At 37.0% G+C, this 13,988-nt stretch overlaps 1 protein-coding gene across 2 annotated transcripts in view; it reads right to left on the minus strand.

Moving 5' to 3' along the window:
* USP45 (ubiquitin specific peptidase 45) overlaps positions 1-13,988 on the minus strand; it is a 99,260-nt gene that overhangs the window by 43,567 nt on the left and 41,705 nt on the right. For both annotated transcript variants that reach the window (XM_084624083.1, XM_084624082.1), the window contains one exon: positions 9,362-9,492. In XM_084624083.1, coding sequence (XP_084480209.1) covers positions 9,362-9,492 — 131 coding nt within the window. The remainder of the gene's footprint in view (positions 1-9,361; positions 9,493-13,988) is intronic.

Here is a 13,988-nt window from a genome sequence, read left to right on the forward strand (position 1 = left end):
TCAGGTCTGGGAAATGTACTCAGAGTGTCACAGTTAAACACAAGGTGGAACAGATTAAATTAATAACTTTGCTAAACACTAAAAATAACTGACTGAATAGAGACACTGGATTTACAGTTTATTACAAAAATCAATAACCCACTGGCAAGCCTCACCCAGGTGCCTTTCTCCACTACCCGCTACTTCCTTTCCCCCTATGACTGGAGGGGTGTTAACAGGTCACTTCACCTTGAATGGTCCCTTGAAATATATGTGTTAACTACTTATTCTAAACAATCTGTTCCACCTTTTATTTAGCTGTGACATTCTGAATAAGTTTCCCAGACCTGAAGAAGAGCTCTGTGTAGCTTGAAAGCTTCTCTCTCTCTCTCTCACCAACAGAAGTTGGTCCAATAAAAGACATCATCTCACCCACCTTGCCTCGCTAGTATCTTTTTTGAGACAGACTGTCCAGAACTGAACACGGTATTCCAGGTTAGGGCATACCAATGATTTATATTACAGCATTAAAATATTTTCAGTATTGTTTTCTATCCTGTTCTTTATACATCTGAATAAACATTTTGTTTGCTTTGTTTACTACCACTACAGACCAAGCAAATATTTTCACTGAGCTGTTCAAAATGATGTACAGGTCTTTCTCCTGAACGGGTACAGTTAATTTAGAATCCAGGAACATATGAGTAGTAAAAATTATTCCTGGCATCGTGCAATACCTTGCACTTGCCAGCAATTAATGTCATCCATGTTTGTGCTGCCCATTCACCTAGCTTTGTTAGGTTTCTCTGAGGTTCCTTACCATGTTCTTTAGTCTCATTTAAAGAACCATGTGTCACCTACTTATTTTTTCAGGGATGGAAGGGGGTCCACAAGTTTTGGTTTTATATCAGCAGCACAAGAGGGAAGGTCAGCCTGACAGGTCCACTCTTCTCTGCTACAGTTCTCCAGAAGTGGAGCAAGTACATGTATGCAAGTCATAGAGACTCTCATAAAAATCTCTATGCTCAGTCAGGAAAGAAGCAGCCCCTACAGTCTGATGCTGGGGGAGGGCTTTTAATGAAGTAAGGTGTGCAGTGAAACCTGGGAACTTTTTCAATTAAAAAGCGAAGAAAAATTGTAGAAAATCCTCAATCCTCCTCCTACAAAAAAAAAAAAAGTGTCCTAACAAGCTGACAAATAAAAAAAAAAAATGGTTTCTCTTTCCTTCATTCCATGAATCACCTGTAGCATTATCTCATCATTCCATAAACATTATTTCTCTCAGCAGCATGATGATGGTGGAATGTTCCAAGCATTCTGTAAGGCTGGTTTCCAAAAAGCACAGTACACATAAGTGCCTGTAACCTCAGTTCACCACGTCCCCAGTGAATCCCTCCCTAGGCTTTACAATACATCAGGAAAGAGAGAGAGAGAGAGAGAGAGAATATGAATCTCTTCTTCATCAGAAGTACAGCACCTTGTTCCACATCATCCTAGAGACCAGCAATAAAATCTTGTTTAGCAACATTCATGCAGCAAAACAAGTAGTTGTATTATGGGGGAAGTACAGAGCAGTTTTTCTAATACCTAAAATATACTCATTGACACTAATCACTCAAGTACTGTAATATGAACTTGGTGCACATTTCTAAACAAAGTAACTGAAGTTTCTTCCACTGATAAAATTATTCAGCCGTAACAAATATAGGAAATATTTAGGTCCTCTTAATACATAAATGTTGTGTCAGTCACTAAGTCTCTAGATAAGTCAAAAGTCTGCAGTCCTAATATTCAGAATAGTGGAAAACAAACAGAAGGGCCCTGTAGCTATGCACACAATCTGTCCTAGCAAAACGTCTGACAGCTGCAACACTAACAAAATTAACAGTGGATGAATTAGTACCAGACGCTAAACAGTTGCTATGGAAAGAATCATCCATTTCTTTCTCCCTCCACCCCCCCCCACACTTCCTCAATTGATTGACCCACCACCACCATTCCCCCCAAATTAACAGTATTGTTTTACATTGTTTTATTATAAACAATCACAAATTACCCCTTTATATAGTTAATATACATAAAAGGGTGAAGATATTCAATGATCCATCTAGAACTTTGAGACAGGGCTCACAATTTCAAAGGAGTCATGCCCCAATTATTTTTTTTAAACCTTTAGTTGGCCAATTTGCACCTCCCCTTCCGGTTCCTTTCACTCCTTGCTTCCTGGATGACATTTAGCTTTATTTTCAGAGTCAGGGCTTCTTGTCATGGACTGGTAAATGGTACCAGCTCTTTGTTTCACCTCTCTACATGTCCTGTTTCCATCATCACCTGTGCATTCCTGACTCTTCTCCCCCTCAACTCCTCCCTTATTGTTCTTCTTTTCCCCTTAACCTCTTGAATTCTCTTTCACTAAACACTTCTAGCCTTAGATAGTAGCAAGAGTTCAGAAGTGTTATTTCAAACAGTTAAGGTAACTAGCTCTGTATTTGGCTATTTAAAGTGGCACTTGGCATCTAAGCAAGTATTTTGGTGTCTCACATCCTATACGAGCATGAAAAAAGCAAAACTGAGCATTCACGTTTGAAAATTGAGTCTCTAGTACCAAACTCTAGAAGGGCTGCTAGCATCAGATGTTTAATTATAGCAATGCCTCTCACATCTTACATTAATAGTGTTATTAATTCTCCCAGATAAGAATGTATCACACACTCTCCTAGAGCATAAAAATTACATGAATACCAATTTTATCCAGATCTCTACTTCCCATATGACCTATATCGACACTAGGGAAGATTATCTATTTTTGAGGAACCAGCTGTACATCACACATGAAAACAACAGTATTAGAGTACAGCATATTTTCTAGTAAAAGAAGTAGCAGACTTGTATTATTCCTGCCAAACAGGTAGATGCAAACATATCAAGAATAAGGAAAATTTATCATGAGTTGCGGAAAGCTTCAGTACTTCACCTACTTAGACTTAAAAATTGCCATTTCACCATATATTCATTGTTCCCCGCTAGCCTTGGAAACCATGTGATCATCTAATCTGATCTCCTGTATGACACAGGCCAAAATAATTCCTGGAGCACATCTTTTAGAAAAATATCCTATCTTGTTTTAAAGTTACCAGTGATAAAGAATCCTTGGTAAATTGTTCCAATGGTTTGTAAGTGACCACTATGGTAAAGTATATTTACATTCTGGAGGTCATGACAAACAGATGACCCATCCACAACTTCTCACCTTCACAATCATCATGCAACCCACAAGCAACTAGTCAAGTGAAATCCAGTTAGGGTAATCACTGTAGGCACAGTGTACTTCTCTTGCTGAAGAGAGATCCATTACTAGATCAACAAATTGTGGACTGAGACACTCACCTCCAGTGCTGGGAGGGGGAGATCACATTTAAAAATCTTTGCTGAAGCACTCCAAGTCCTCATGCTCCTATATATGCACCCGTATAAGAACTAACAGGTAATCTCATCCCACACAGCTACAAGACTATACCTCCCGTGGCTGATAAATTCTTCATTCACTTCCTGAGAGGAGAATGCACTGGGTTCACCAGACCACGAACCCAGAGTATTTTTTCAATGTAGTGTTTCTTCTTCTTGTTATTCCCCCCACTAGAAGTTATCTGGACTTTTACCTTCTTGAAACCATTCACATTTTAGCTACTTCAAATTCAACACACTTTCTTTTCCCAAATTAAAGATGAATAGATCTACTCTTCTTTCTAATTTGCAGTTATGGGGGGTGAGAGAGATTTCAAAATAAAGAAAACTTCTGAAAACAATTTTGCAATCCATACGTAACAGATTAGGTTAGGGTTGGTTTGTTTTTTGTTTTTTCCCCAGTAAAAAATATTTTGTGGATGATTCAGTCTGTTGAAGAATGTCTGGTTACACACATTTCTTATAAATGAGGTAAAATTATGTAAAAGCAAAAAACTGCATTTTTGTTAATTCAGCCTGTTTTATTTCAAGCAACATTGGCTATAAATTTAGAACACATCTTCACACTAAAGTTAGTTTCAATTACAGCTTCTTTTTCCGTTCTAGTATGCTGACTAGTATTTCAGAGCACCAGCCAGTTAATACTAGCTTCAAAATACTGTTACTGTGGTCCAAATAAAGCAGGCTGACATCTGGATTCCAGTTTATAACCAGCCATTCTCCAATCAGGCAATCTGATCTAGAACTAACTAGTAGGCCACTGATTAGCTTTGGCAAATCACTATTGCTACATTTCCACTGTTTTAAAGTAGACTTCAATAAACAAGCCTACCACCATTTGACGTAGTCACATATCTTATGACATTACAAACAAAATGTCTGGTCTTAATTAAAATCTGATATTTTCTTCTTTATAAATTTTTGCTAACAGACTCAGGGAGCAAATTTTTAGTAGGTTAATTTTTTTCTATTAAAAGTAACAGTAGAGCCAAAAAAAGTATATAATTAAAAATATTTTACAGATTATGTATTTTTAGAAATATCAGGGCTTTCCTTTTTCTTCGTTGGAGGTCCTTAATAATAATTTTGGAGGACCTACAGAATGATGTCACACAGGGTTGTCAAACTTGCTTTCTAAATGCAACTCCACCTCCATCAAACAGAGAGAGGGGATAATGATTGCTTGACAGTTTTAGCTGAATCCTACTCTAAGAGAGAGCTTAGCTTTCTCTTCATCTCAGTTTTGTGGTAGGGGAGAGATTAAGCTCAAATAATAACCCTTTCTATTCAGACCTTCTCTTGCCAAGGACTTCCAGCCAAGAGGAAGCGAGGACTGGATATTTTTCACATTTCAGAATGTAAAAAACAAACAAAAAAGGAGAACTTTTCAAAGAAAGAAAGCTTGAAGACCCATTCATATATGGTAAAGGAGAAAAAAGGGCAAAATTGAACATTTTGTTTTAGCTTCATAACTTCCCTTTAAATATACTGTAAAATTTATCAAAGAATAAGGGCTCTTTGATATATTTTAACATTTCATTAAATGTAATTAATATTAATTTCTGAAATGTAAATTACTAAAAATGTTCTAAATTCCAAATACTAAAGCATACTAGGGACCTTTTCAGGCAGAATTAACTGATTCTAGTTCTAATTAAGAGTTATACCAAAATTAAGGTATAATTAGAACCTCAAACATAATTCCATTTAAAAAAAAATAACCTGCAATATTTCTCAGCCCATAAATTAAATGGATTTTTTTTTAAAATGGTAAATCAAAAGAGTGCAAAAAATAAAGAAGTGTGGTCATTTGGAGTCAGCATAGTCTAGTGGTAAAGCAATGTGTTATCTTGTGGAGTCTGAGTGTTTGGAATGAATTCCTTTGTGCCTGGGTAAGCACGGGCTGATGTTCTGAAGAAAGCATATTCCACTTTTGAGCCAAAGGATCACCCTACACTTATCTCTAATGATTTTTTTCCAGATGGGGCCCAAAGGAGGCATATGTTCATCATCTTCATTAAAGAAGCAAGTGGAGTAAGGAGGAGGGAAATAAGCCTCCATACCGATTTACAAAAGGTACACATGGGGGTGTACTTTTCTTATGCACTACTGTACAACCTCCAAGCCAACTTTAAAAAGGTAATTCCAGGCCTTTAATTTATACAGTGATTTAAGCTTCTTTTATTATTGTGGTCTAATATTGACTGCTGCCCACTAACTTTTTTCATGGATTTTTGCTGCCCATTGACATTAAAGTTGTGAAGCCCTATTGTGCAGAGTGAAATTAAACATAATGTTATACAACAGACAGAAACCGCTCCCAAGTCATTCTTATTTATTAGCTTAATAAGAGTGCCTTTCATTCAGCGTGGCTATCCTTTTATTGGAGCGAAACCTCGGAAATCAAATAGTTTATCTTGCCAACATCACAGTTTCTGACCTTTACCTTGATTATTTTTCATCATTTTCAGTCAATATTACTAGATAATTTTAATCACTAGCTATAGAAAGTTGTCATAGAATGAGAGAATTTCCTAGCTAACTATTAAAATGTCTCTCTGATGAAGGTTCAATATCTCAACGAGATCAAAGAATCATCTTTAAGGTAGACCTAGGACAATAATCTCTACTAAACTGATAGTAGTCAGATTACTAAAACTAAAAGACTGCACTGTTCAGACTATTTTATTAACATAATTTGAGGTGTGTGTGGTATATAAAAAGCACTCCTGGTGGTCAGATAGATATACCCAGGCAACCCCAGTTTTAAATGGCTTTCAAAATGGCTTTCTAAAATATAAGAATTTGAAGAGGGGCCTGAACTGTTGTTGTAACACAAGCTTCTATAACGATGATCGCTTACTGTATTAAGCAATTTCTGTGTTTTTTGATCAGTTTTAACTAGGAATACTATGATCTTGTTCACCAAAATTTCATTCTTTTAATGAAGCAAAGGATTATCTTTAATAGTAATGCCTGTAGGAGACTAAGCTCTTATTCTATGTTTGCAAAATAGATGTTCTGTTTTCTAAAATACAGGACACTTTTGTTCTAGAGCAGGAACTGCAGAATTACACTAAATAAATTAATGTACATTCATCTGAATAAAATAAAGTAGACTTTTTTTAGTTGGAGAATTTATTCCAGTTTATCTAGAATTTAACCTGTGAAGACCAGACAATAGCAATACAACATATTTGTGGATACAAGGCTCTATTACTCCAATTCCCTTTTTGCCGGGCTCATAAGTAGCTAGATGTCTATTTCGCAGCTTACTGAGAATGTGCAGCAACAAGAAATTCTCACTGGTTAGGGCCATCACAATCACATTATTCCACTCTACATTCTTTACATGGTGCTTATAAAGTAGTAAATTGAGTTTATCATTGCAGTGCTACCCTGAGAAGTGAGTTTATAAAAACGCCAGGGTGGAACTCAGTGTTTATACTTCTAAAACAGAACAATTTTTTTGTGGAAGCATTTAAATAAAATAAAGATTTTTTTTTTCTAGGTTCTAGACTTGCAAACTCAGCTGAGTTTGCTGAATGTCAGCCTGTTTTGTTTCTGGCTCATGCATCACCAAAGTAACAAAGGATTCTGCAAGCCAAATGCTGCCCTCTGTTATACCTGTACAGCCGTCTGTTGACTTCAGTGGGGTTGCACAAGTGTAACTGAACACATAATTTCCTGCTAATGGGGACTTGGCTGACAGTTCTAGTACTGACTCATGAGCCAGAAAAGAATCAGAAACTCTCTCAGAGCTGCATTTGTTCTACAGAGCAACAGGTGTAAAAAGCAGTGATAAGAGTAAGATTTTACTAATGTCAGCAGCGATAGTTCTGAATAACAAAAAGCTGATCAGATTATTAAGGTAACATTTTTCCAGAGTCCCTGTAAAGTGCAGGCCTGATCTAAAATTCAGTACTGCTAGTTTTAAAAAAATGTTAACACTATTGGATGTGTTGCACAGCTTCAAGCCTTGAATTATCCATTATCTGTATGCACATACACACACTAGCTGTCATTTAAGAATACCTCCATCTTGTCTGAAGTTTACAGGTGATCATATTTTTTCTGAGGCAGACCCCATAGCATGAAACTTGCTTCCTCCAAAATGTTCTATTTCATCCCTCACCACTTTATAAAAGCATGTTATTGTTTCCCCTCTCACCTTTCAGATATATACAGAGCAGTTGTTGGCCCCATATTTAGTAACTTTCCTTCCAATCCCTTTGCTTAAAAAAAAAAAAAAAAAAAAAAAAATCCTCATCTGTCTTCAGAAATTTCTTTTAAGAGTGTTGTATTTTTATATTATTATATCACATTTGTTTTTATAAAGTGGGAAAATATCCCATATGCTTTTTAGAGGGTAAAGAATGCTATATACACAAGATGGTTGTTTTTACTCAAATCCAGTAAATGTGCATTTGATATTTTCTTCTACAATACAAACACCAAATGAAAATCTAGTACAATAAAAAGTGCACCAGGCATACCCAAACCTTTGCAGACAAACTTTGAGAGTGAAGCAATGCGGGGGGGGAGGGAGAGGGAATACAGGAAAATAATGCAGGGCTGCTTACCTGAATTGGTCAATCCTGCTTCAGTTTAAAAGCTACGTGTGTCTGTATAGGATACTAGAAGTTTAGGGCAAAGTGAGCCACTCACCATGGTCACCTCTATGTCACTACCCAAAAGAGGTTTTTTTAGCTCATAACTATTTCATACCAGTGCTGGTTTCTGATCAAAATAAAAAAAGCTTTGGTGTACTGGAGGATTTCACAGAGTTCTTTTTTTGTGCACTGTGCAAGCAAGAACTGTAGAGCGCTCATTACAACTTGTTGCTATAATAATAGGTGTTCCCACACAAAGGTACTGAGTGGTGTACAATACTTTCACAACAAATAAAACTAACACCACATTATAATACTTCATACTTTTTTAAAACATGAATTGCAACTGTATTGCACTACACTGCTCTATCATAACCTACAGATTATTTTACTTACAGTGTAGTCCTTTAAATATTTAACTTTTAAATATTTGATCCAGTTATAGCACTTCTACAGGTGTTTTAAAAAATAAATTTGTCTGTGCCACAATTAAACACACCCATAAAGCAACACTGTGAACATTTTCCACCCTAAGAAACATGCATTTCTTTAGGGCTTGCAAATTCTTCTCAATCTGGAGCCATATGCCATCTCAATAGTGCTTCAAGTCCTTGCTTGCTAGGCCCTTTTAGTTTTGGATCAAAGCCAAAGCAAAACATCATCGCACAGGATTCACATTTTAAAGCTTAAACAAACACATGTATACACATTTGACCTAGAGTAGCCACTATCCATGCATTTTATTGCAATTATATTACCTGACCAGAAGCCTGAAAAGTAAATCTTTTTAAATAACTTTTTCCTTAGCTTCTACCCACCACCTGTTCTTTAAAAAGCCCATTGCAGTTAATTGGAGTTCAAGCCAAAATACTGAATGTATAAGGATAAATGCCAACTAAATTTGTGCAAGTTATACACAAATATTTTAAGTGTTTTATCATCAAGGAGGGAAAGTAATTGTTTAGAGTGGTCAAAAGAGGTTTAACTAGAATGTATGGGATTAAATTAAACAAAGGAAAATTGTGCTGAATATTAGAAAAATCTCCAAAGTGTGAAATCTATTAGATTGTAAGGGGCAAAATCAGACAGGCAGATGCAACTCCCATTGGCTTCAATATGAGTGATACATCTAAATGAGGGATACCACCATCCAAGTGTCTCCCAAGTAGCAACAGTCCCATCACTTGACTTATTTAAAACTGAGTGGAAAATATACTACCGCATTAATCAATATGTTTTTTAAAAACTGGAGATTGCACCCTTTGTAACTTTCTGTTAAAAACAAAACTATTGTCTGCACTTACTTTTGACAGAGCTGGCTGAACAAAACTTTGGGAGAAAGAGGGCCTTTGCCAGTTTCCCTCATACTGTGAAGGAACAAGAACATGGCTGAAGTCAATGGTCCAGGGCTTGAGAGGTTCACCACCAAAGGATCCTTTGGAATAAAGTTGAATTATGTATCAGTAACATGGATGCCATTAGCGGATATAACTGATGCACAAGAGTTGTTCTGTAATTAATACATTTACACTAAAGATCAATGTAACTGACAGTAAGGCTTAAAAAGTTTAACTCAATACTTTGTAGTTTATACATTAATTTCAGAAGTTTAGTTTATCCTGATTGAATCTTAGTCAAAGAAAAAGCTTCAGAATCAAGCAGCTTTTCATACTGACATATAAATTGTTGGCTAGTATTAATTTTTTCTTTTTGGCGGGGGGGGGAGAAGTGGCTCACTAACTGAAGCTTGAAGTGAAATTTAATATCACTTAGTGGAAGATATAGTAATGAATTTATTAGCATGGTTTTCACATATTCCTCATTAATGTTCAGAAGGTCTAGATCTGTCCCATTTTATTTTTTATCTTTTTAATGTCAATTGCATTTATAGGGTGAGTGTGTGATGCTGGAATAATCCTGTCAGCTACTTTAGAATCCCAGGTGTTGTCAGTACAGCACCTATGCACATTTCTCACTTCTTTCATCTAAGACTAGCTTCCCAAATTCAAAGCTTGAGTAAGAAACCACACCAAGATGAAATCAAAGGAAGCAAACAGTATGGCTCAGCTCTTATTTCTCTTCCCTGGGTTTTGTACATTCTCATGCTATAGTATTTTATTAGACATCAGATTTTGTAATTTTTCTTCACCTTCTATCTCCTATTTGCAAAGCAATAGCAATTAAGGAGGAAGGGAAGTAATCTAAAATTATATGACCACCCACCAAACACACTACTGTAACAGATGGATGAATTATTTGGTAGCAGTACAATTAACTAGATCTTTCTTATTAAATTAACAATGATTTCCTTTATTTTAGACTTCTGGAACAACAGAGTTGGCTATAACGGGCCCCTCCCCATTTTTGCCAAAGCTAGCTGTCAAGCATATATGAGTCTTCTTTTAGTCTTAGTCCCATCTTTATCAGGTCAGCTCTTGGAGACTTCCTTCTCCATTCCAGTCTGTCTTGAAACAGTTCCTCAGAAACGCCTCAGCTAATCAAATACTTTTGTATGACATCCATCCATCTAGTTGGGGTCTTCCAACCCTTCTTTGGCCCTCCACTTAGAAGTTTAACACCCGGTTTCCTATGCATTCTTTCAGTCTTTTCACAAGTCGAAACCATCTAGGGCTGGATTCCCTCCACTTTCCTATAATAGGTATCATCTTTACACTTTCCCTAATTTGTTTGTTCCAAACATGGTTCATCCTTGTAACTCCAAGAATCCATCTTAACATTTTCATTTCCGCTATATTCAAGATATGCGCCTGTCTCTTCCTCAGGGCCTAGCAGTCAGACCCATACAAAAGTACAGGCATAATTACCATCTTGTAGATCTTAGTTTTCAATTTGACAGACATTTTCCTATCACAGATCACTCTGCTCACTTCTCTCCATTTAGATGCCTTTTCTGTTCTTATAAGTTAATAAATGCAAAGTAATGCACATTGGAAAGCATCATCCCAGCTATACATACAAAATGATGAGCTCTAAATTAGCTGTTACCGCTCAAGAAAAAGTGCTTGGAGTCACTGTGGATAATTCTCTGAAAACAACTGTTCAATGTACAGTGGCAGCCAAAAAAAGCTAACAATGTTAGGAATCATTAGGAAAGGGATAGATAATAACACAGTAAAGATCATAATGCCACTATATAAATCCATGGTACACCCACACCTTGAATACTGCATGCAATTCTGGTTGCCCCATCTCAAAAAGAGATATATTAGAATGGAAAAAGACACAGAGACAGGAAACAAAAATTATTAAAGGTATAAAACAGCTTCCATATGAAGAGAGATTAAAAAGACAGACTTTTGAGCTTGGAAAAGAGACATTTAAGGGGGGATATGATAGAGGTCTATAAAATCACGAATGGTGTGGAGAAAGCGTATAAGGAAGTGTTATTTACTCCTTCGTGTAACACAAGAATGGAAATATCAACCCAATGAAATTAATAGGCAGGTTTAAAACAAACAATAGGAAATACTTCCTCACACAATACACAGTCAACCTGTGGAACTCACAGCCTTGGGATGCTGTGAAGGCCAAAAGTACATCTGGGTTCAAAAAAGAAGTAGATAAGTTCACGGAGGATAGGTCCATCAATGAATATTAGCCAAGATGGGTGTCCCCAGCTTCTGACCGCCAGAAGCTGGGAGTGGATCACAGGAGATGGATCACTCAATAATTTCCCTGTTCTATTCATTCCCTCTGAAGCACCTAGCATTGGCCCCTGTCAGAAAACAGGATACTGGGCTAGATGGAGCATTGGTCTGACCCAGTATGGCCATTCTTATGTTGTTGAGTTCACCATTATCTTATATTATTGCATATAGGTCCTTAAATTCTGTACCTTTGGTAGTGGCTGGCCTTCAGACTTACAGTCTTGTTATCTTTTGCAAGGTATCACAGAATCTATAGACCATATACTCTTATGGTCTTGCTCAGGAAGAACAGACAGGGAAAAAAGGGAGGTGGTGTTGCCTTGTATATTAAAAATGTATACACTTGGACTGAGGTTCAGATGGAAATAGGAGACAGACTTGTTGAGAGTCTCTGGGTAAGGATAGAAGGGGTAAAAAACAAGGGTGATGTCACGGTAGGGGTCTACTACAGACACCTAACCAGGAAGAAGAGGTCGATGAGGCATTTTTTAAACAACTAACAAAATCATCCAAAGCACAGGACTTGGCAGTGATGCGGGCACTTCAGCTACCTAGACATCTGTTGGAAACATAACACAGCAGGGCACAGATTATCCAACAAGTTCTTGGAATGTATTGGAGACAATTTTTTATTTCAGAAGGTGGAGAAAGCTACTAGGTCAGAGGCTGTTCTAGATTTGATTTTGACTAATAGGGATGAACTGGTTGAGAATTTGAAAGTGGAAGGCAGCTTGGGTGAAAGTGATCATGAAATGACAGAGTTTATGATTCTAAAGAATGGTAGGAGAGAGAACAGCAAAATAAAGACAATGGATTTCAAGAAGGCAGACTTTAGCAAACTCAGGGAGTTGGTAAGTAAGATCCCATGGGAAGCAAGTCTAAGGGGAAAAACAATTGAAAACAGTTGATAGTTTTTCAAAGAGACATTATTAAGGGCAGAAGAGCGAACTATCCCACTGTGTAGGAAAGATAGGAAGTATAGCAAGAGACCACCCTGGCTTAGCCAATACATCTTCAAGGATCTAAAAATCGAAAGAGAGAGAGTCCTACAAAAAGTGGAAACTAGGTCAAATTACAGAGAACAAACATAAACAAATAACACAAGTACGTAGGAACAAAATTAGAAAGACCAATGCACAAAATCAGATCAAACTAGCTAGAGAAATAAATGGTAACAAGAAAACATTCTACAATTACATTAGAAGCAAGGGAAGACCAAGGACAGGATAGGCAGTTACTTAATGGGGAGGGGGGGCAGAACAGTAACAGAAAATGTGGAAATGGCAGAGGTGCTTAATGACTTCTTTGTTTCAGTTTCCACCAAGAAGTTTGGTGGCGATTGGACGTCTAACATAGTGAATGCCAGTGAAAATGAGGTAGGATCAAAGGCTAAAATAGGGAAAGAACAAGTTAAAAATTACTTAGACAAGTTAGATGTCTTCAAGTCACCAGTGCCTAATGAAATGCATCCTAGAATACTCAAGGAGTTGACTGAGGAGATATCCGAGCCATTAGCAATTATCTTTGAAAAGTCATGGAAGACGGGAGAGATTCCAGAAGACTGGAAAAGGGCAAATGTAGTGCCAGGCTACAAAAAGGGAAATAAGGACAATCCTGGGAATTACAGACCAGCCATCTTAACTTTTGTACCCAGAAAGAAAATGGAGCAATTAATTAAGCAATTAATTTGCAAACATCTAGAAGATAATAAGGTGACAAGTAAGTCAACATGGATTTCTCAAGAACAAATCATGTCAAATCTAACTCATATCCTTGTTTTACAGGGTAACAAGCCTTACAGATGGGGGGGAAGTGGTAAATGTGGTATCTCTTGACTTTAGCAAAGCTTTGGATACTGTCTCACATGACCGTCTCATTCAAAAAAAAACCAACAGTGAAATGCAACCTAGATGGAGCTACTATAAGGTGGGTGCATAACTGGTTGGAAAACTGTTCCCAGAGAGTAGTTATCAGTGGTTCATAGTCATGCTGGAAGGGCATAACAAGTGGGATACCGCAGGGATCAGTTTGGGGTCCGGTTCTGTTCAATATCTTCATCAATGATTTAGATAATGGCACAGAAAGTACACTTATAAAATCTGCAGACAATACCAAGCTGGGAGGGGTTGCAAGTGCTTTGGAGGACAGGATTATAACTCAAAATGATCTGGACAAACTGGAGAAATGATCTGTAGTAAATAGGATGAAATTCAATACGGACAAATGCAAAGCACTCCACTTAGGAAGAACCAATCAGTTGCAC

Source organism: Lepidochelys olivacea (assembly GCF_965140295.1).
Source record: "Lepidochelys olivacea isolate rLepOli2 genome assembly, chromosome: 3".
NCBI lineage: Eukaryota > Metazoa > Chordata > Testudines > Cheloniidae > Lepidochelys > Lepidochelys olivacea.